Source organism: Hyperolius riggenbachi, chromosome 4 (genome assembly GCF_040937935.1).
Source record: "Hyperolius riggenbachi isolate aHypRig1 chromosome 4, aHypRig1.pri, whole genome shotgun sequence".
In the NCBI taxonomy this organism is placed as follows: domain Eukaryota; kingdom Metazoa; phylum Chordata; class Amphibia; order Anura; family Hyperoliidae; genus Hyperolius; species Hyperolius riggenbachi.
Window position 1 is genome coordinate 382,116,611 of NC_090649.1, and position 22,303 is coordinate 382,138,913.

General features: G+C 42.5%; 1 protein-coding gene across 1 annotated transcript in view; it reads left to right on the forward strand.

Moving 5' to 3' along the window:
- Positions 1-22,303, forward strand: part of LOC137504825 (latent-transforming growth factor beta-binding protein 1-like) — a 458,475-nt gene that overhangs the window by 360,869 nt on the left and 75,303 nt on the right. The window contains exons 9-11 of the mRNA XM_068233416.1: positions 3,660-3,762; positions 18,260-18,331; positions 20,706-20,777. Coding sequence (XP_068089517.1) covers positions 3,660-3,762; positions 18,260-18,331; positions 20,706-20,777 — 247 coding nt within the window. The remainder of the gene's footprint in view (positions 1-3,659; positions 3,763-18,259; positions 18,332-20,705; positions 20,778-22,303) is intronic.

Sequence of the window (22,303 nt, forward strand, 5' to 3'; positions counted from 1 at the left end):
TCTGTATGCAGATAATATTCTTCAAACCCACCTCGGGTTCTCTTTAAGCCATGCCCCCTGTGCGGCCTTAAGCCACACCCTAGATTTTTCAGAAGGGTGGGAGAGGGTGACAATTGGCGGGACGAGGGTGGGGAGGAGGGTGCTAGTGGGTAGGAGGAGGGTGCCAGTGGGTGGGCAGTAGGGTGTCAGTGGGTGGAGATGACGGTGCCACTCTGGGTGGGTGGGGAGGAGGGTGCCACTATGGGTGGGCAGGAGGGTGCCGGAGGGTGCCACTCTAGGTGGGTGGGTAGGAGTCTGCCACTTTGAATGGGTGGGTAGGAAGGTGCCACTCTTGGTGGGTGGGTAGGAGGGTGCCACTTTGGATGCGTGGCTAGGAGGTGCCACTCTGGGTGGGTGGTTAGGAGAGTGCCAATATGGGTGGGTGGGTAGGAGGGTGCCACTCTGGTAGTGGGGAGGAGGGTGCCACTGTGGGTGGGGAGAAGGTTGCCACTCTGGGTGGGTGGGTATGAGGGTGCCACTTTGGGTAGTAGGATAGGAGTGTGCCACTCTGGATGGGTGGCTAGGAGGGTGCCACTCTGGGTGGGTGGTTAGGAGGGTGCCACTCTGGGTGGGTGGGTAGGAGGGTGCCACTATGGATGGGTGGGGAGGAGGGTGCCACTCTGGGTGGTTGGTTGGTTATGAGGGTGCCCATCTGGGTGGTTAGATTTGGATGGGTGGGTAGGAGGGTGCCACTCTGGGCGGGACGAGGGTGGGGAGGAGGGTGCTAGTGGGTAGGAGGAGGGTGCCAGTGGGTGGGCAGTATGGTGTCAGTGGGTGGGGAGGACGGTGCCACTCTGGGTGGGTGGTGAGGAGTGTTCCACTCTGGGTGGGCAGGAGGGTGCCACTCTAGGTGGGTGGGTAGGAGTCTGCCACTTTGAATGTATGGGTAGGATAGTGACACTCTTGGTGGGTGGGTAGGAGGGTGCCGCTTTGGATGGGTGGCTAGGAGGGTGCCACTCTGGGTGGGTGGTTAGGAGAGTGCCACTATGGGTGGGTGGGTAGGAGGGTGCCACTCTGGTAGTGGGAAGGAGGGTGCCACTCTGGGTGGGGAGGAGGTTGCCACTCTGGGTGGGAGGTTAGCAAGGTGCCACTCTGAGTGGGTGGCTAGGAGGGTGCCACTTTGGATGGGTGGCTAGGAGGGTGCCACTATGGGTGGGTGGGTAGGAGGGTGCCACTATCAGTGGGTGGGTAAGAGGGTGCCACTCTGAGTGGGGAGGGGGTGCCACTTTGGGTGGGTGGGTATGAGGGTGCCACTTTGGATGGGAGGGTTGGAGGGTGCCACTCTGGGTGGGTGCTTAGCAGGGTGCCACTCTGGGTGGGTGGGTAGGAGGGTGCCACTCTGGTAGTGGGGAGGAGGGTGTGGGTGGGTAGGAGGGTGCCACTGTGTGGGTGGGTAAGAGGGTGCCACTCTGTGGGTGGGTGGTTGGGTAGGAGGGTGCCACTGTGGGAGGATTGGAGGGTGCCACTCTGTGGGGGGGTGGATTAGAGGGTGCCAGTGGGAAGAGGAGGAAAAAAAAAAGATCAAGGCACCAGCCGCAGAAGTGTACTAATGCGGCGGGGAGCAGAGCCGACATCCCTCCTTCCTTCCTCGCTCCCTCCCTCTCCATCATGGGCCCCCTCGTGAGTCCCCTATGAAAGGCAGAGATCGTGCGCAGCGGGCGTTTAGTTTACATTACCGTTCCGGCGGCCGGCTTCCTACTTCCAGTTTCACGTCATGGGAAACAGGAAGTAGGAAGCCAGTCACCGGAATGGTAATGTAAACTATACGCCCGCTGTGCACGATCTCTGCCTTTCATAGGGGACTCACGATGAGGCCCATGATGGAGAGGGAGGGAGCGAGGAAGGAACTAGTGGTGTCGGCTCTGCTCCGCGCCGCATTAGTACACTTCTGCAACTGTCCGCGGCTGGTGCCTTGATCTTTTTTTTTTTAAATTTCTTCTGCCTGCCGGGACACAAGGGGGGGTGGCCCGGGATAGTGGGACCCCTCCCACCAACCCGGGACTGCCCCGACTAATCCGGGACGGTTGGGGCCTATGCTGCTGCTATCAATACAGCAGGTGTGTTGGTTACCTCAGCAACAGCAATTTCCCTCACACACTGCACTGTCTGAGAGACCTTTCTAGCTTCTCCTATTTTACAACAGTTTTAGAAGGAATCTGCACTATCTAATGATTTCTTAAGATGCCTGAGACAGTTCTGCACGGATTTCTAGAAACCTACCAATATTTTGTCTCCGACACTCTTGATAAATCTGGCCCACAGGATCTGTAGGACAGCCAGGCAATTTGTATTATCTTAAAATAAATAATTATGGCAGCCTCCACATACCTCTCGGTTCAGGTGTGCTTTAAGAAAAAGGGGTTTGTTCCTTAAAATGGCACTCCAGGAATAGTAAAGTGCTCACTGCATGTCTTTGTAATCCCTTCAATTGATTGTAACTGATTATATCAAATAATTTCCTTATAAATCCCTTTGTCCTGGTGGAGGTTGTAAGAGGTTCATTGAAACTTCATCTGTAGACTCTCACAGCAGACTGGACCAACCAATTGGTTACACCATTAAGATACTTCTCTGCAGTTATGGATATATTACAGTCAGTGAGAAGCTGTTCACAAGTGGCGTAACAAAGGAGCTTGGGACCCCGTGCAAGATTTATATGGGGCCCCAACCACTGTATTGATATGGAGCCCCAAAGCCTACCAAGGACAACTGCAGTGCCCGTAAGGTTTAATTAGACTAAAGGTGGCCACACACAATACAATAAAATGATCCAATAATACAGCAATTCGATAAATATGGTCGGATCTCCCGAAAATATTTAATCGTTAATAAACTAGATGCTGCTAGCACTGCTTAGTTACGGTAATGGTTGGAAGACGTTTTGTAGCCTTTCCAATTGATCTGTCTGCTGTAGAGCAGTGGTCCAGCAGATCTCTGTTCTATACAGGGATATGCCATTCTTGCTCACACAAGCTGAAGCCATTTGGACCAGCTGACTAGATTCATGTCTTTGTACATCTTAATAACTGAAATATAGCTGTCATATAGACATAACATAGCTGCACTGCTTGACTGGCAGTTGAATTCTATACCATCTGCAGTTAATGTAACTTTCTGTAAATACTTGTAAAATTTATGGTCTTCCTCCAAACCTGGTTTTCCCATTAAACCGCAGACATCTGTATAATTGTAAAAAGAGTCTGGTAGTGTGACTGCCTGAAGCTAAGTTATTATGCATGTTGGCATCTATAACTTTCCTCAACAGTATTAAAAGGGCTTAAAAGCATTCATTCATTTTAGCGTGTCATTGGCTTGATTTAGAAGTTTGATTCTTGTAGTGTTTTGAGAAGTAAGAAAAACGATTTATGGTATCTTTTACTTGGCTATTTGACTCATTCACTAAAACCATCAATCTCCTATCACACCTAGACTGCATATTTGATCACATGACTACATGTTTGTTCCCTTGACTTCTATTTTCTCTTTTTAGTCACATTTCATTAGTAGGCTCTCCCCCCACACCACCACCACCACCAACATTGCTGTTTCTGTTATACTCAGGATTGCGTTGTCTCACTTTAGAAGTCAATGAACTAACTAAGTTATCTTTCTTTTACCAGTGTGGAAAGCCTCTCCCAGGACTTTCGAAGCAAGAAGACTGTTGCGGAACAGTGGGGACTTCCTGGGGTTTCAGCAAGTGCATGAAATGCCCGAAAAAAGCCAGTAAGTAGTTTCCAAACTTCATGTATGTAGTACAGGTAAGCATTGCGTGTATCAAAGTGTTACAAAGCATTCAGGATAGAGATGAAGTCAACTGATATTTTTTATTTGACCAGATACAGTGGGATGCGAAAGTTTGGGCAACCTTCCTGTATAAATCATTGGGTGTTACAATAAAAAATGTCAGTTAAATATATCATATAGGAGACACACACAGTGATATTTGAGAAGAGAAATTAAGTTTATTGGATTTATAGAAAGTGTGCAATAATTGTTTAAACAAAATTAGGCAGGTGCATAAATGTGGGCACCACAAAAAAGAAATGAAATCAATATCAAGTAGATCCTCCTTTTGCAGAAATTACAGCCTCTTAACGCTTCCTGTAGGTTCCAATGAGAGTCTGGATTGCGGTTGAAGGTATTTTGGACCATTACTCTTTACAAAACATCTCTAGTTTATTCAGGTTTGATGGCTTCCAAGCATGGACAGCTCTCTTTAACTCATACCACAGATTTTCAATTATATTCAGGTCTGGGGACTGAGATGACCATTCCAGAACGATGTACTTGTTCCTCTGCATGAATGCCTTAGTGGATTTTGAGCAGTGTTTAGGGTTGTTGTCTTGTTGAAAGATCCAGCCCCGGTGCAGCTTCAGCTTTGTCACTGATTCCTGGACATTGGACTCCAGAATCTGCTGATACTGAGGGGAATCCATGCATTCCTCAACTTTGACAATATTCCCAGTCCCTGCACTGGCCACACAGCCCCTCAGCATGATGGAACACCCCACCATATTTTACTGTAGGTAGCAGGTGTTTTTCTTGGAATGCTGTGTTATTTTTCCTCCATGCATAACGCCTCTTGTTATACCCAAATAACTCAATTTTAGTTTCATCAGTCCACAGCACCTTATTCCAAAATTAAGCTGGTTTGTCCAAATGTACTTTAGCATACCTGAAGTGGCTCTGTTTGTGTTGTGGACAGAGAAAAGGCTTCCTCTGCATCACTCTCGCATACAGCATCCCTTTGTGTAAAGTGCGCCAAATGGTTGAACGATGCACAGTGACTCCATCTGCAGCAAGATGATGTTGTAGGTCTTTGGTGCTGGTCTGTGGGTTTACTCTGACTGTTCTCACCATTCGTCGCTTCTGTCTATCCGAGATTTTTCACTTTGAGCCTTAACTTGAACTGAGCCTGTGGTCTTCCATTTCCTCAATATGTTCCTAACTGTGAAAACAGACAGCTGAAATCTCTGAGACAGCTTGCTGTATCCGTCCCCTAAACCATGATGGTGAACAATCTTTGTCTTCAGGTCATTTGAGAGTTCTTTTGAGAGAGATCCATGTTGCTACTCTTCGGAGAAAATTAAGAGGAGGGAAACTTACAATTGACTCTTTCTCATAATTGGATTTACTGGTGTATGTAGGTCAAGGGTCATTGAGCTTACCAAGCTAATTTGAGTTCCAATAACTAGTTCTAAAGGTTTTGGAATCAATAAAATGACCACATTTATGCACCTGCCTAATTTAGATAGAATTATTGCGCACTTTCTGTAAATTAAAGAGTAACAGTGTGTCCGCAACACTAAACTATGTTAATAGGAGTGTGCAAGGGCTCAAAAAACATACACAAAGTTCAAGGACAGAAAGCCCATAAAGATAGCACTACTCTAATGAAATAGTAACATTTATTCAAAAAATATATAGCATTGATACAAAATATTTGACATCTTTAAGTTTCAAAAAAGATAAAAACAATTAAAACCGACCATATGGTCCAAAATGGTAACAGCTGCATACAATCATGTCTTTAAGCAAATCAAAGGTACAATCCACCATATAAATATAGTCACAGATATGGCACAAAATATTGCCTATATGATCGCCTCAGTGTGCATCTAATCAGAGCACACACAATGTTGAACCTGGGTTCAGCAAGAAAAACATATAAATATATACATCCACATACAATAGTGTAAATAGCAAGTGCAAAAAATACATATAATAATGGAGCAATACCTAAATGAGAAATAATGTGCAAACCAGCAAGGGCTGCTATATCAATAACCCTGGGAGCAGCCTATAGTTAAAGTGCATAGAGTGAAAGAAAGTGCCATGAAAGAAGGATACTTAGCCCGGGAAGACCAAGGAGGCTGAGACAGTGCAGCTGGGTCTTCCCGGGCTAAGTATCCTTCTTTCATGGCACTTTCTTTCACTCTATGCACTTTAACTATAGGCTGCTCCCAGGGTTATTGATATAGCAGCCCTTGCTGGTTTGCACATTATTTCTCATTTAGGTATTGCTCCATTATTATATGTATTTTTTGCACTTGCTATTTACACTATTGTATGTGGATGTATATATTTATATGTTTTTCTTGCTGAACCCGGGTTCAACCTTGTGTGTGCTCTGATTAGATGCACACTGAGGCGATCATATAGGCAATATTTTGTGCCATATCTGTGACTATATTTATATGGTGGATTGTACCTCTGATTCGCTTAAAGACATGATTGTATGCAGCTGTTACCATTTTGGACCATATGGTCGGTTTTAATAGTTTTTATCTTTTTTGAAACTCAAAGATATCATATATTTTGTATCAATGCTATATATTTTTTGAATAAATGTTACTATTTCATTAGAGTGGTGCTATCTTTATGGGCTTTCTGTCCTTGAACTTTGTGCACTTTCTGTAAATCCAATAAACTTCTTTTCACTTCTCACATATTACTGTGTGTGTCTCCTAGATGATATATTTAACTGACATTTTTTATCATAACAACCAACGATTTATACAGGAAAATCGTGACGATTAACAAGGTTGCCCAAACTTTCGCATCCCACTGTAATAGTTGTTTCACTAAGTGCTTTTAAAAATAAAGAAAACCCTGAGAACCCCCCATGAGAAGATGGGCTAGTTCAAAACCTGTCGGTAATGTCATATTTCTACTACTTAGTGTAAGCGACAGCAACATAGGAGAAAAGTAATGTATGGCTTATTTTACTCCGGAAGAAAAGTACTTCTTATTTGTGTATGTTTACATGTATTTAAAATTTTAAGATTTTTGCGACAGAGGTAAACAATTTGACTCGCTTAGGCTCGGTTCACATCTGCGTTTTTTCCCGGATCAGGCCGTATGGATCCAGCCATCTGGATCTGGGAAAACAGTCCGTTTTTACAGCCAGTGTGCTGTAACACGTCCGTTTTCATTGGTTCCTATTTTGCTGCAAAACCTTCCGTTTCCTTTCCACTGAGCGAAACGGTCAGGAAAATTGGGTCCTGCTGCATTTTTTTGTCTGTCCAGTGGAACGGAAACCGGAGCCATACGGCCGGATCCGCAGCTAAAAGCTGATCTGAACTGAGCCTTAGACTATGTTTTAGATTTTGGCCCCTTACATGATAGTGTTAGACACCCCCCGCTTTAGACCTTGCCACTCTTTAGATCTGACACCTCGCATAGCCCCGATAACATCTCTGTTCTTGCTCAGAATGACTCAGGCAGGGGTCACGCTTGTCTTTCAGTTTTCTGAAAAGTGTAGAAAACTGAAAGACAAGCATCAAACTTGCCTGTTGTTTTTTTTGCATTTGTATGCATAAAAACAAGTGTGTTTTTTTTCACAGCGGTTAATGTAATTGATAGAGAAAACTGACAAAATGTGGAGAATTATGCTGCAGGATGTCAGTTTTGGTTCTGCGCACGAAATCTGCATTCAAGTGTGACCAAGCCTTTTGACAAGAGTTCTCAGCTGAAATCAGTTTTTCTGTGCAGAAAAAGCGCACGAAAGCTGACAAGTGTGACCCCTGCCTCATTGTAACATCCATAGGTGAAATGCAGTATTATAACATATAGAAAGCATGACCTACAATTACAGATTATTTAACAAATGTGTAATTATATAGTTTATTTGGACAAGAAACTATAGTTCTTTAAAGCCAAAGTTCAGGCATATTTTACATACATGCAGTTAAACAGACATTGTTTCATATGAATTACCGTATGAATAAAAAAGTTTTGTAAAAATAATGCCGTTTCTGCTGAATAACCAGAATGAATAAACAGCAATTTCCATCTCCCTGCTCACCGCATGCCCCCCCTCTCCCTGCCAGTCTGAAGCCATGATAGGCTAGGACTCAGCAGAAAGGGATGACTTCATCTGACAGCAGTTGCTCTCCTCCATCCATGCTCATGTGACTAAAGGGGTGTGGCTAAGGCTGGCTAGACGTGAGTAGACCGCTATCAGTCCATGAGAATCTTTGAACTGTTGGAGCAAACAGTGTTGTGCATAATTCATTTGAAATAAAGTTGCATTAAGTGCAGATGAAAAAAAACAGTGATTGAATTGATGATTTAAAGGATACCTGAAGTCCTATAAAGAAAAAAAAAGCCAGATATCTCAGTAGATAGAAACTTCTGGATAGTCTAGATCAGGGGTCAGGAACCTTTTTGGCTGAGAGAGCCATAAACACCACATATTTTAAAATGTAATTCCATGAGAGCCATACAATATGTTTCAAACTGGGACAGTAGGGCTCACGTCCCTGTTGCCATGGTGATGTGTACATAGTTGATCCTCCGGACAGTGGAAGTGTCAGACACGTCTTAAAGGTAACCTGAAGCAAGTAAAATTATTTCAAATAAACACATGACGTAGCTGCAAATGAATATTACATACTAACCCCTCACCTTCTGTTCCTCTCAGAAGCTCACCATTTGCTTCTTACAGTGATCCCTTCCAGTTCTGACAATATTTTGTCAGAACTGAAATATACCAGTTGCTGTCAGTTATATATCAGCAGCTGTCAGTTACAACTGAATGTGCAAGGTAATGTCCATGTTTCCCTATGGCTCAAGTGGGTGATATTACAGTGTGCTGACCAGGAAGCTGTTATGGGGTAATGGACATTTTTTAAATGGAGGGTGTAGAATTCCATTGATTACAGAAGACAAACAGGACGCAGGAGAAGAGAAAGAGATTGATGAGTAGACTACACAGGAGGTAAGTATGACCTGTGTAAGGTTATTTTGACTTTTTATTTTCAGTTCAGGTTCTCTTTAAGCTTCTCTTCGGTTTCAGCAACATCAGCAATTTCTCCGAGACAGACAGGAGAAATACCGACTAACAGCTTGTACAATTAGCTAGCTGACTTGGGGGTTGATTCACTTTGTAGGACAAGATCCCCACACTTTGGCCCAATAGGCTGCCTGTCAAGTGACAGGCAGCCTATTGGGCCAATCAAAGTGCGGGGATCTTGTCCTACAAAGTCACTGGACCTGACAGGGTCCAGATTAGGAAAATTGGAGCAGCTGTTCGTTTTGGGGTACAGCAGTAGCAAGCCTACTTTGAAAATTTTACTTGCGCTGCCACACTAAGCTGCGCTGCTTGAGCAGTGTAGCCTAGTGAATCAACCCCTACTGATTTGTCTGTGAGCCAGATGTAGCCATCAAAAGAGCCACAACTGGCTCCCGAGCCATAGGTTCCCAACCCCTGGTCTAGATGCATCCCCAATCTTCTTGCACCCCTCCATTCCAGCACTGGGTAACTCAAAACATATTTGACAATACTGTTAAATATGTTACTTGTAGCCACCTCCTCTCTGTATAGGAGTGCAGCTACGCAAGCCCTGGGCATGCCGCACAGTAGCACGAAGTTGCCCATGCAAAGCTTTTTAAATTCATGCATGAGGGTCTTCATGCTACACCTCAGGCACGGCCGAGACTTGTGCAGGCACAGTGCAGCTTCGCTCATACCCGGGAAGTAGCACGGCCCTCAAGAAGAAGAGGGTCCCAGTCCATAGCGCGAGGGTCAAGAAGGATCAGGAAAGCTTCTGGAGAATCCAGAGGCCTCCCTCTACTGATATTAGTATTTTTATTTTCTTTACTTCAAATTTGCTTTAAGTATGGGATAGGCCACCTACAGAGAGTTTCACATACCGGATAGGGCATGAGAAACCTTATCCACCTCTGAGCAGCTTGCCACAGCTTTCAGTATAAATGCAGTAGATACAACTGTCCAGAGATACTGCACTCATCTGGCAGAGGCCAGGAGCATCAAACAGGCACCTTTTAAACATTTAAGTAAGGTAATTATGTCAAGCAAATCAATCAAATCGATAATAAAATATAATATTTTAGTGAATTAGGAATGGAGTTTGCATTGGTGCGCCTTAGGATACAAATAAATCTGTATGGGCTCGGGACGTTTTTGGATGGCATTTACGTTTATCTATTTAATTTAAAACCATAAATGACTTATTAGAAGTGATTACCGCATTTGTAAAGGTCAAATGTTGTGTCATCTTTCGGTTTGCTGTATTAGGAGCCCTTGTGCAAGTCCCATACAAATCCAGCAGATTACTAAAGGCTCAGACTGATCAACGCTGATTCATCTAATAATAAAGAAGCTCCAAGGACCTGACTCACCCTGAGTGATTCCAGGGAGGCAATCAGAATGAATCATGTTCAGAGTGAACAATGTGACACTAAGGTGCCATTTTCCCTCCTCGCAATGAATCATTTCCAGGACGTGTGTTAGGGAGTGGGATAAGCTTTCATGGCTTATTCTCCAACTCATTTCAAGTTTCCAGTGCCGCTCAGGAGAAAATAATACAATTATGTATTCCAGCACAGCATTTGTTATTTCTGCGCATTCCCTGCAGGTTCCTATGCTGTAAGTTTCCAGTCAGGACACGGCTGGTGCTAAGCTCTAATCTGCCAGCAGTGCAAGTCTCCACAGGGTACACGTCTCTTGGAATCACAGGGCTTGGCATCACGGCCTGCAAAGTGTTTCTGAAAGACCTGAAATTTTACTGGAAAAAAAAATCTATTCCTCCCAGTTTATAATGAAAAATGAAACCTACTGTACCTGACTACCAGACTGTGCAAGTGATTAGATTTGCTGTTTATTGTTACATAAAAACGCCATCAAATTTAATTTCCCTTTTCTGGAACAGCTTTACATGTGGTGCTGTCTGATTTTATTTTCTTGATGGTTTGATCTTTAATGGACGTGTCAAATATTTGGTAAGTTCATAATGTGCAGGATGAAACAGGTGGCGTGGCATAAGGGGTTGCTGTGGGCACTGAATCAGCTGTGGCATTATCGCTATATCAGCCTGTAACCACTACGAGGCCCTGGAGACAGAAGTCACTACTGTACTATGCTTACCCCCGTTAGAAATGAAACTTCCACTAAAACACGATATGTCCTATATCTATGATCTACATTACTAATCCTGTACCTTAAAGAAGCACTCAAATGTTGTAAATTATTCAGGATACCCAGTTTTACGTTAGTGATCTTGGTTTATGCTTAAAAAACACTATATATATATATATATATATATATATATATATATATATATATATATATATATCATGGCAATATCCTCATTTTAAACCACACACACGCACACCTCTTCACCCCATTCAGTTAACTTTCCTCCTGAAATTTTTCCCGGGAGATAATTTTTTCTCTTATCTGAGAAAATAATAAAAGTACCCGTATATTCCAGCAAATAAGACGACCCCCAACTTTTCCAGTTAAAGAGACACTGAAGCGGAAAAAAAAAATGATATAGTGAATTGGTTGTGTACTATGAATACTTATTAGAAGATTAGCAGCAAAGAAAATATTCTCATATTTTTATTTTCAGGTATATAGTGTTTTTTCTAACATTTAATCATTCTCTAATATATGCAGATTACACAACACTCAGCATTCTAAATGATTCTTTTAGAGCAGTCTGTGAACTAATGACCTCTCCTCTGGCAGAGAAAAAGTAAATAGTTCAGGAACAGTTGAGATAATAAAAGTCAGAAAACAGCCCTCTCCACGACTTTGAAAGTCGCAGAGATGAATTGCTTTTTTTGCATAGAGATAACAACTGGAGTTTCTTAACTCTTCCTGTACTGGAAACAATTAGACTGATGTATCTGATATTAATGTTTTATTTCTTAGCTGTACTACACATACAAATCATAATATCATCATTTTTTTTTCGTTTCAGTGTCTCTTTAAAATATACATTTTAGGATATACTCGCCCTATAAGACTACCCCTCTTGACTTTTGGACATTTATATACTGTACTGTTACTGTATGTACTGGTGCTATACTGTATAAACAGGTACAGATACTGGTGCTGTACTGTATGTGGTACCCAGTATACAACAGCCAGCCAAACACGGCAAGCGATGTACCTTACCAGCCATTGGCTTGTTCTTGTATGCAAAGCCTGCTTGGATTGATCAGCTATCCCTGTCTCCAAGTCTATCAGAGCGGAAGTGCAAACATGACTCTTTCACCCGTCTGGCCCGCCCTTGTATACAGTACTATTCCCTTCTTCTCTGCCTCTCAGATCTTGCACATGCGCACCTGCGCCGCTTCACTGCAGTCCTCAGAAGTGAGATCTGAGAGGCAGAGTTACGGTAATAGGATGCAAGGGCGGGCCAGATGGGTGAAAGAGGAGTGTTTTTCTGGACACAGTGCCGCTCTCTTTTTCCCATTTCCTGGGTGTCCTGGATGCCTGCAGCTTGCTCCACCCTTCACTTACACCTTCCCTTGTCAACAGGACCATGTTAAGTCACTTCTTTCCAGGAATCCTGGTGAGTGGATTTTCTTCTACCATACTTGTACAGCACCGCTCTTGCTGCTTTCATATGGTCCCTGCATACCGTGGGGATGCGGCTGCGGATGTTTTTGAGCTCCCTCCACCGTATGCGGCCACCTCAGATTCTCCAGTCCGGCTCGGAGGATTCAGCACCCACCCTATAAGATGACCCCCGACGTATAAGATGACCCCCGACTTTTCTGGGTTAAAAAGTAGTCTTATACGCCGGAATATACAGAGAGCACTACTCCATATATAGTTACTGCTGGCCAGTCTCAAGTTGTCTGCCGTTGCGAACACTACGTGGAAGCACTCAGACCTTAGTCAGATCCAACAGTGTGTTTGAACCAGGTGGTCCTGGGAATTCACACTGAGCCAGATTTCTTGTACTGTTATTCTATTTAAGCTTAGACTGGTTCCAGGGTGTAGAAACCACGGACCTCACACCCAGATTAGGGAACTTGTGTTATCCATCTGTTATACTTCAGACTAGTTCCAGGGTGTAGAGACCACGGACCTCACACCCACACTAGGGAACTAGCGTTTTCAATTGGTTATTCATCAGACTAGTTCCAGGGTGTAGAGACCACGGACCTCACACCAGACTAGGGAACTTGTGTTATCTATCTGTTATTCTTCAGACTAGTTCCATGGTGTAGAGACCAAGGACCTCACACCCATACTAGGCATTGTTGATATCTATTATGACTTACTGCTTTCCTGACTATCCCTTTGATGTCTGATTCGGTACCTCGCATATCTGATATTCCGTTGCCAGACCCTGCTTGCCTTGGATACCGAATCAGTCTTCTGTCTTTGTACTTTATCTGTCCGAGTGTTGCCGACCAGGCGTGCCCGACCTCGAGAGCTATCTCTACTCTTAAGAGAGAGTCTCCAGATCAGATAGTGACATCCACCTTCAGGTGTCACTCACTCTCTGGTCCTTCCTATCTCCAGCCTGACTCCACCCCTTGGAGAGTCTCAGGCTGCTGGAAGGTTCCTGTGCCCTCAAGAGCAGTGTTCCTTTACTGCCTTATATCACCTGCCCAGCAGGTGCATTACTCAAAGTACTACTTTTACACCAAACACTCACATACCTATAGGTGTCCAGAGGTTAGCAATATATCTATATTATTGGTGATTCTGCAGATCATCAATAATCAGGTATATATCTGCATTCTTGGTGATACTGCAGATCACCAATAATCAGATTCTCTCTGCGTGCTGACACCGATCGTTACAAGTATTTTCTTGCTTGCTGTGGCTTAAAAGATGGTGTATTAATAAGGTGTATAAACCTGTTCCAAAAAATCAGGAGAAAAGTTAATTGAATAGGGGGCACTCGACTCTTCTCTTCTGTTATATAAACTGGTGTTATTGTATAAAACATGCACTTAAATGTAAAGCATATCTAAACTCAGTTTAGAAAAAAAGGGCTTTTTTTTGTTCTGTTTTTTTGTTTTAAAGTGGACCTGAAGCAAAAATAAACATGGGATAATGAACTGTATGTGTAGTACTAACAGTAAATAAAACATTAGTAACATAGAGATGAGTAGTGGCTGGATAGTGTGTAGTGGCCGGATAGCGTACTGGTTAAAAGCTCTGCCGTTGACATGGGACCTATTCAGCAAGAAGACATTGAGCAAGGCTACTTAACACTGCAGGGTGACCCCTTGAGTGCGCCCTTAGTGGCTGCAGCTCTTGAGAGCTTTGAGTCCACCAGGAGAAAAGCGCTATACAAATGTTAGGATTAGTCTCATATTTTATTTAAAGTTAAATGGGTTCATTTTTTAAGATGGCAGTGGCTGCAGCTCTTGAGAGCTTTGAGTCCACCAGGAGAAAAGCGCTATACAAATGTTAGGATTAGACTCATATTTTATTTAAAGTTAAATGGGTTCATTTTTTAAGATGGCAAAAGGCTGTCACAGCTGCAGTTTAGAATCCACCCTTTGAACATTCTTGGACTGGAACCTTATCTGAACTAACACGACCCCCAACCTTCCCCCCCCCCCCCCCCCCCCCCCGCATGCGCTCTCATATAAGTAATAGTCTTTAGGTTTCTATTTACTTTTCAGGAAACCAGCCTACATTCAACAAGCTTATGGACAAGCTCATTTGCATACATTACAGTTCTAGATTTTTATAACTCTTACTATACTGGAAGACAGAAAGAATTTAGGCTATTTCTTAGTATTAGACTTTCTGAAATACTCCAGCTGCTTATGGCAGTGACCACTATGCAGAACTGCTTCAGGAAGTTCAAGTCTAATGATCTAATGCTGGGAATACACCATACGTTTTTTTCATCAGATAGATGGTTCAGTAGATAATTTCCGACATGTCTGATCTTGTTTTTGATCGTTTTTCTGATCGATTTCTCATAGAAGTGAATGGAAATAGATAAGAAAAGATAACGGAATAGAATCAGAAATTGTTCGGAAAATTGAGGCCAGGTTCAGGTTAAGTAGCCTGTAACCAGAAAAGCAGAATCTTGTCTGAACAGAAAATTAGGATTAGCTGCATTTGCTAATGATAATATTTTTGCAGTAGTCAGAAATATTTTTTTTAAATCTATCTCAGCCTAATTAATCTTTCAGAAAAATGTTAATTTACTGGAGAGCGGTAGCTAAATCATTTTCACAGTTCAAATTCTTAAAAAATCTTTATGTACAGTTCTCTAATGACATCCGAGTACAAACTGAGCTAGCATCTCTTAACACTCTGAGATCACAAATTGGATGGACTTTGTGCTGTCATGTCCAGGCTCTTATTTCTGGAAACAAAAAAACAGAATGACACCTTCACACTGGCTATAAATGACTTTTGGATGCCAAATGCAGTAAAATGCTTCTAGGAACCAATGCTGTGAATATGGATGCATGGGGAATTTCATTTCTTGGAAAGTGAGCTCTCTTGGTGTAAAAAGTTCATGGTCCAAAATCCGGAGAGTCCTTAAAAGTGACATATAGCAAGAAGTGATTGACAGAGGCAGGTTATAAATGATATGGAGCAAAGTTTGGAGGGTTATAGTACTGTCATGAGCTTTACCCTCCCATAATTCAGGCATTTAAAATGCTATTTTTTGGTAAGTGGTAAAAGCTATAGTTCAGCCTTCCTTTTTAATGTTTATGATAATAAAATAGCATTTATTTTCAATGCACAAAGTATTGGGCATCGTATGTCTTTTTTTGTTTTGTTTTTGCAATAAATTTATTTAAAATACCAGGGTGCTGGTTTCTGCCTTGGGCCACTAGCTCCTTGTTGCTAATAGACAGGGAGTTGGTTTTTACAAAATAAGCAGTTCACCTGAATCTCATCCACTTTCTCCCTGTGCTGTGATTAAATCTTTGTGGCCAGCACTGCAGCAACAGTTCCTCTCTGCTTGGAGTATTATAAAGCATTTTACCCTTCCAACACCTTCCCTCATTGTGTTTTTAAAATGTACTGTATATGTTCATCTCATTACCTTGCCATGCCTGAAATCATTTTTCACTGCTCTCTCTTGTAACCTTTTTTTAAAAATACACTGGGCAGGGTGGAGGCAGGGTTACATATTTTTAAACACTAATCAGGATCATATAACAGATAATACTTTTTCAGATTTAGTGCTGTGGTGCAGGCCACAAAGAGTTCATCTGTGAAAAGACGGAGGAGGGGGGCGAGGTCAGGTGATCAGGGCACAAAGTTTTGCTCTGCCCTAAGGGAGAGGAGTCTCTGGATAGCTTTCTCTTTAGTAAAATCGCGCTGTTATCTCAGGAGGAAGTAAACTGAAGCTAGAGGAACCAGCCGCCATGTATTTTAAGTAATGAATACATGCATTTAAAATTCTACTTGGACTGTTGGATGTCTGGAGTTTCTGCGCACATGGTTGCATTTGCATGCGTTTATGAGCTTTAATATTTAACATTTTCAAAGTTGTTTCATTTTAAATGGTCTCATGGTACATACTGTGCTTAATTGGATTGGATGTCCTGACTTAAAGGGAACCTAAAGTGAGAAGCATGTGGTGGCTGCCATATTTATTTGTTTTAAATAATACCAGCTGCCTAGCAATCCAGCTGATGATTTCTTTGGCTTGAGTCGTGTCTGATTTGCGCACCTGAAACAAGCATGCAACTAATTGGGTCAAACTTTGGAAAGAGCACCTGATCTGCATGCTTGTTCAGGGTCTATGATTAGAGGCAGAGGATCAGGAGGACAGCCAGGCAATTTGCATTGTTTAAAAGGAAATAAATATGTCTGCCTCCAAATTCCTGTCACTTCAGGTTTCTTTTTAAATAATTTTGTGTGTACTGGCACATTTCTATGCATGTGGATTCCACATAATAGTATTTTAAGGACTTTATTATTATTATTTAGTATTTATATAGTGCTGACATCTCCCGCAGCGATGTACAGAGTATATTGTCTTGTCACTTAAAGTGGATCCGAGATAAACTTTTACTCATTGCATAATTGTGTTATTATCATATAGTTTATAGGGCATTCCTCAAGCCAAATACTTTTTTGTTTTAACCTCAATGCTGGTTATCCCGAGCTCAGCTTGGGGTAACCTGCGCAGGAGGATTTCTCAGGCCCCGCTGGGCCGATTTTCACAAATTTTTTTGATTGCACGCAGCTAGCACTTTGCTAGCTGCGTGCATATCTCGATCACCGCCGCTCGCCGCCAGCTAGCACTTTGCTAGCTGCGTGCATATCTCGATCACCGCCGCTCGCCGACAATTCACTGCTACCCGCCGCGCCGCCCCGCCCCCCCCCCCCCTCTCCAGACCCCTTGCGCAGCCTGGCCAATCAGTGCCAGGCAGCGCTGAGGGGTGGATAGGGAGTCCCTCTGACGTCCCGAGGTCGGTGATGTCATCGCGATCGTCGCCATGGCGACGGGGGAAGCCGAGCAGGAAATCCCGTTCTGAACGGGATTTCTTGCTTGCAAAGATCGCCGGCGGCGATCGGAGTAGGTAGGGGGATGCCGCTTGTCAGCCAGCCTTGCCAACAGCTTTTCACAGTACCTTGGCACTGTAGCAAGTGCTTATGGGAGCTCATTCTGGGCAGAAGGAGGAGGAGGAGGTTACTAGCCAGAGATTTCAGAGGCAGAGGGGACTGGATTTACACACAGGCAAGTTGATAGCATCTTCAGCCCTCAGCCTGTGACAATGTGATAAACAGAACATACCCTCATTGTATCACAGGAATAAATAATCATAAAATGTTGAAGCTTTTTGCAGCTAGATATGCTGTGTAAACTATCTAAACTTTAGATAAGCTATATAGACAAGTTACTTGTTATAGTTAGTTTTTCATCTCGGATCCGCTTTAACTGTCCCTCAGAGGAGGTCACAATATAATCTCTACCATAGTCATTTATGTCTATATCGTGTAGTGTATGTATCATAGTCTAGGTCAAATTTTGGGGGAAGCCAATTAACTTATCTGTATGTTTTTGGGATGTGAGAGGAAACTGGAGTGCTCAGAGTAAACTCATGCAGACACAGGGAGAACATACAAACTCCGTGCAGATAGTACCCTGGCAGGGGTTCAAACCAGGGACCCATCGCTGCAAGGCAAGACCGCTAACCACTATATGATATTGTGGTGATTAATGCCTTGAAACATGTCCGTGAGACTAAGGTATGAGGTTAGTAAGCTCCATATCTCTATAAGCGATGCTTCAGTTCAGTATTGCAGGTTGTGGAGTCAGAGTGGACAGAAAATCTTATGGAGAAGGTCAGCAGAAAAGCGGTGTGAAAAGGGAGAAAAAAATGACAGCAGATTATTGGTGGTAACAAGGAATTCTGGGAGAAAATGTCCTGCCATAACTCACTTATAAAGAATCCTGTGAAAGTTTATTTAAGATCATCTTACTGAAGTCATACATTTATTTTATCACAGGCCATCCGTCATATTCTCAGTATATGGAATGTCCTCAAGGGTACAAACGCATCAATTCTACATTCTGCCAAGGTAAGTTACAGAATATTATATAATGATTTAAATTATGTTGTTATAACCAGATAGCAATAGGTCAGTTTTGTGGCTAAAAGCAGTAGTCTGGATCTACTGTTGGGTAATGCTGATCGGAAACTTCTTCTAAATCTCCATTGACCAATGAAATATCATCTGTGTTAAGCACTTGCTTCTGATCAATGTGATAGAGCTGATGATCAGCTGGTGGTTTTTCATTTGCTAGAGTGCCTCCACTTAGTGTTGGGCTAATACAAATACTGCAATTATTATTACTAAGTTAGTAGTTAGAGTATTCGTTAAACGCAGCGTTTTGTCTTTTTTTTTTACGCCCGCCCAATCCCCTCAGCGTTATGTCTCCTACCCCTAACCTTCCTCCATACAATATTAACCCCTTTCTGACATCCCTAACCTCTCTCCCAACTTCCTAACACCTGACCCTAACATTTGTTGTAGTGTTAATTTCCTGACATCTATCCACTAAAGTCAACATACCCCGAACCTACCATACCCTAGTCCCTAACCCTTCTAATTAATGCCCAGCTCTAAGTAATAATCAGCTTAATCCTCTTCAGTTCCCTGTGTTTTAGCAATATATAAGCTGAATTCCAAATAGCTCCCTGTTTTTTAGCAATATAAAATCTGAATTCCAAATTCCAATAACCTGATGCAGTTTTGGCTATGTAGTAGCTAAATGTCAGCACCAAAATTAAGCATCCTGTCACTGAAAACCTATAGTTTACATGAGATTTCAGAATGAACTGCTTTCCTGTTGGGCCTTATTATTGATTCAGGTTTTCTTCTTTTCCTCCCTGGTGATGTTCATAGAAAGTAGTCAGCATTGTCTGTTCTTTTATCCCCCCCCCCCCCCCCCCGCTTATTAGTACATAGCTTGTATGCTTGTACCTCTAATGTAAACATAGAAACCAATTTAAGATTTTGTGACAAACATAACTGGGAAAATCCACCAGTTTTTCCGATTTGATCCTGTGTAATTAACTGGACAAAGATGTTTACCGATCATGCAGGACTCTTATTCCTATTTTACTCTACTCTACAATACTCTAAAAATACCGGCTACAGCCTGAAACGTAGATTCGAGGGGAGGGTGCCCAATAACTGAAGTGAGAGACCTGGAGGCTGCCATATTTATTGACTTTTAAACAATACATCTTCCGTGGCAGCCCTGCTGATCCATTTGACTGCGGTAGTGCCTGAATCACACCAGAAACAAGCATGCAGCTAATGTAGTCAGATCTGACCATAATGTCAGAAACATCTGATCTGCATATGCTTGTTCAGGGTCTATGGCTAAAAGTATTCGAGGCAGAGGTTTAGCAGCACAGCCAGACAACTGGTATTGCTCAAAATAAATAAATATGGCAGCATCCATATCCTTCTTGCTTCAGTTGAAGCTGAAACAAGCAGTAGCAAAAGTAATGACAGTTTGAACTTTCCTCCAGTAAAACCTTATTATTTTGTTCTTCTCCCTGACATATAACAGACTTTTAGTTTTTTATTTACTTTTCAGGAAACTAGACTGAATTTTACCAGGTGATACATAAGCTCAGACAAGCTCTTTTGCATAGATAAAAACAAAGTTTGTTTTTTTTCAACTCTTGCTATACAGTACTAGAAAACAGAAAGGGATTTCAGATAACTTAGTTACTTAGTATGACTAGTTCTATATGTGTATAAGTTTATCTCATCATGTGACATGTCAGGTACGCTTTAAAGGGTACCTTAGCGCAACAGAAAATTGCCCCCTCCTGTACAGCCCACCAACTTACCCCCCCAAACTTACTTCCTGATCAGGGTCCCCTCTGCCAACTGCATAGGTGGTGCCCAGCGACGCACATCCTTGTTCGTGTGCCCGGGCTGGGAGCACTCAGGACAATGGTGGGCTTGAGGAGAGCCCACTAAACATGCCTGCTCCCCTATTTTTTTTATTTTTTTACGTTGTGCTAAAGTATCCTTTGAGGACTTTATATTGTGTTGTTTAAAGCCTTGAAAAATGTTCCTGTAAGAGAAAAAAGTAAAAGTTTGATACTCTCCTGAGTGGAAGGTAACTTCCCATGTCCTCCTCAGAGGCTTTCCATATCCTTCTAGTCCCCACTGCTGCTGATGTGACCTTCTTCCCCTTTACAGCTGCACTCCCATACTGCCACTGTGCAGTAGCATGAAGCTTCTCATGCATGGAGGAAACATTTGTGTGCAATCGGCTTCGAGCTAATGCCCAGGCGCAGACTGTATTTGCACATGGGCAGTACAGCCCCGCTCGTACATTGACAAAAGAAGGGTCTCAAGAGCAAATCTGACAAGCCCTTGTTAGATTTGTTGAATTTAATGAAGTCCTACATTTATTTTATTACAGGCCGTCCATCATATCCTCAGAATATGGAATGTCCTCAGGGGTTCAAACGCATCAATGCTACATTCTGCCAAGGTAAGTTCTAGAGTCTTATATAATTATTTACAAACACAATAAGAGGCAAATGCTCATTCCTGAGCAGCACCTGGCTGGTTAAATTAAAGCAAATTTAAAGACACAACCTATGTGCCTGGACCTGCAGTACCTAGTCCTCAAAGGAGAAACAAATGGGCACCATCCCAATACCATTAAAAAGTGGAGATGGTTCAAAGCTTTTGTATTCCATGGCCTTATTAGTCAGGACTTGTCATAGACAAAAAGAAGAACATAAATGGCCAATAAAGGCCTACAGAGGCTTGATTTCCTGAGGAATCTGAAGAAAGCAAAACTTCCACAACAGTTTTTGATCAATTTTTACAGGTTATCACATACTGCATTAGAGCATAGTACTCTGGCTGTTCTCCTGAAAACAAAACGAACCTCAATCGCATCATCAAAACGGCTGAAAGAATCACTGGTACTCATTTATCATTACTGGATGACATCTTTACTGCCCATTGTAGCAAGAGCCCAAAGAGTATCTGTAAAGAACTAACTCACCCCAAGCGCCTCAGAGCCCTGCATGTCCATACTACTAGGCTGAAGAACAGCTTTTACCCCAAAGCAATCAGTCCCTTAAATGATGTAAGGGATCACCACACTTTTTTTTAAACATTGTTCCCAACATAACAGCCAGAGAAACACAGGGCCAACAGCTGAATAATTATCCCAAATTAATTGGCAATAATGCATTAATATTAGTCACAAGATAAGTAACACTGACTTTTAGCGTCTAAGGTTCATAGGGGTTGATTCACTAAAGCTTGGTAAAGATGCTGGACGTAGGTAGTGCCCGACAATTTTGCACATAACTATGCCAGGCATGTCATGTGCACTGTGCAAATGGTTCTACTTGTGTCTCCTAAGTAAAGCACGTTAACATACCAACCCTTATGCTACTCGCGTGTTATTTTTGCATCATCAGTAATACTGCCATGCTCTGCCTGCTCACAGCATCTTTATCGAACTTTAGTAAATCAAACCCACAATCACATATGAAAAGGCAAATCAATATGTGCAAGCTATCTATTCTCTTTGAAATTGTGGTTGAGTGATCACCCCTTTAAGTAAATTTTTTCTGATAATCATACTTGACTTTAAAATTGCTCTGTAAATTGTTTCCACGTGTATTATTATTACTTGGAATATCTGCATTTCCAACTCAGCAGTTGGTTTATGATGAACAAGAGCTCAGACTTTGCTGACAGGATAATGTGGCACAGGCATATCTCTGGGTAGAAAAGAAGATAACTAGAAATAAGCAGCACAGAAAAGTGCCATTCCGCAAAGTGTAAGCGTACTTGTACTACAATGTCTTCTTACAAATCTTGGTTTAGTAATGCAATATACTTGCATTATGTTTTCCTGTCCTTTCAAGATCTAGATATGTCATCACTAGTATGTATTGTTACAGTGTGCTTACAGATAAATGGCTGCCATATTCATACCCTTTTAAAAAATGCCAGTTGCCTGGCTATCATCCATTGTTGGGTTTGTTTGTT